General features: G+C 39.9%; 1 protein-coding gene across 1 annotated transcript; it reads right to left on the reverse strand.

The window, feature by feature from the left end:
• Window positions 1-317: 317 nt before the first annotated feature.
• LOC103581117 (olfactory receptor 5D18-like) lies at window positions 318-1,229 on the reverse strand. Its single transcript, XM_008563024.1, has one exon. The coding sequence runs from the start codon at window positions 1,227-1,229 to the stop codon at window positions 318-320; it is 912 nt and encodes a 303-aa protein (XP_008561246.1).
• Window positions 1,230-1,522: the final 293 nt, after the last annotated feature.

Raw genomic sequence — 1,522 nt, forward strand, 5'->3', positions numbered from 1 at the left:
ATCATCATCATCATCATCATCATCATTATCATTAACTTCAGACTGTGAAAAAGACATTTTAAAATTTACCTGAAATTGCAAAGGGCTAAGATTAGCAAACCAGTATTTTACAGGGAAAAACTTTTGAAGTTGTGTTCAACAAAACATTAAAAACCATAGCATATGCAATATTTTATTCACTCAGAGAATAACCATATATTCACTTAAAATGAACATAAACTACCATCGATAATGTATATGAAAAAATTGAACACAGTTGGGAAATAAATAAATAATAAATGAATGAATGAATAAATAAATAAATAGAAAAATTTGAATTAAATCAAGTGAGAATGCAGTTTGGAGTTGATCAACCTCCTTAGTGTCTCTTTCACATCTTTGTTCCTAAGGCTGTAGATAAGGGGATTCAGCATGGGGATCATGACTATGAACAGCACAGTGGCCACTTTGACCAGGAGCTTTCGGCTTTCAGAATTGGTGATGGCAGTCAGGTGGGAGGCACAGGTGGAGAAGGCTTTTCTGAGTCCACCCGTGGAAGGCATCTTCATGATAGTGACAACTATGAAGACATAGGAGGCGAGGATTATCAGGAGGCTACAAAGCTCATTGAATGTAGAAATGACTAAACATGCCATCTGGCTGAAGTAGGGGTCAGAGCAGGATACAGAGAGGATGGCAGAGAACTCACAAGCAAAGTGATCTATGATGTTATGTCCACAGTAGGATAGTTCCAAAAGAGAACATGTGAGTGTCAAGGAACAGAGTCCACCCCATGTATAAGATCCAGCTACCAGGAGAACACAGAGCTTAGGAGACATAGCAACTGTGTAGAGCAGGGGGTTACAAACAGCCACAAACCGGTCATAGGCCATCACTGCTAACATGAGCATTTCGGCAATCACAGATTCACAGCTAAGGAAAAATTGTAGCATGCATCCTGTGAAGGAGATAGTTCTGTCTTCCATGACTAAGATTTCTAGCAGTTTGGGTATAAACACAGTGGAATAACAAATATCCAAAAAGGATACATGGCTGAGGAAAAAGTACATGGGTGTATGAAGTTTGGGGTTCATCTTTATGACCACAACTATGCCCACGTTACCCACCAGAATGACTGTGTAGATGACCAAAAACACCAGGAAGAGGGGCATCTGGAGTCGTGGATATTCTGAGAATCCCAACAGGATGAATTTGTCTACAGAGCTCTTGTTTTTCTCATCCGGTACCATGGCCCTGTACTTAAGAGAGTGACAGAAAGAGAGAGAGACACACAGAGAGAGATAGAAGTAATAAAAGAATAAAAAGCAAGAAAAGAAAATCAAAGTAAATAAAATTGAGCAACAGAAGAGAAGGTCGGGTGGGAGGAACTCAGGAGAGGCGAGATGTACAACTGGGAGGACGTGTATGGTCAGTTTGTACACATGACAGCTCCGCTTCACCTTTCATGACAGCTCTGCTTCACCTTGAAGTCTTAGCACCTTATTGTCTTTGTAGTATGTGCTTTAAGCTTTATCTTTCAATA

This window comes from Galeopterus variegatus, unplaced genomic scaffold (assembly GCF_000696425.1).
Source record: "Galeopterus variegatus unplaced genomic scaffold, G_variegatus-3.0.2 Scaffold12396, whole genome shotgun sequence".
Taxonomy (NCBI): domain Eukaryota; kingdom Metazoa; phylum Chordata; class Mammalia; order Dermoptera; family Cynocephalidae; genus Galeopterus; species Galeopterus variegatus.

Bases quoted from the DNA above. Each gene is read 5' to 3' on its own strand.
- LOC103581117 (XM_008563024.1), bottom strand. From the start codon at position 1,229: ATGGTACCGGATGAGAAAAACAAGAGCTCTGTAGACAAATTCATCCTG.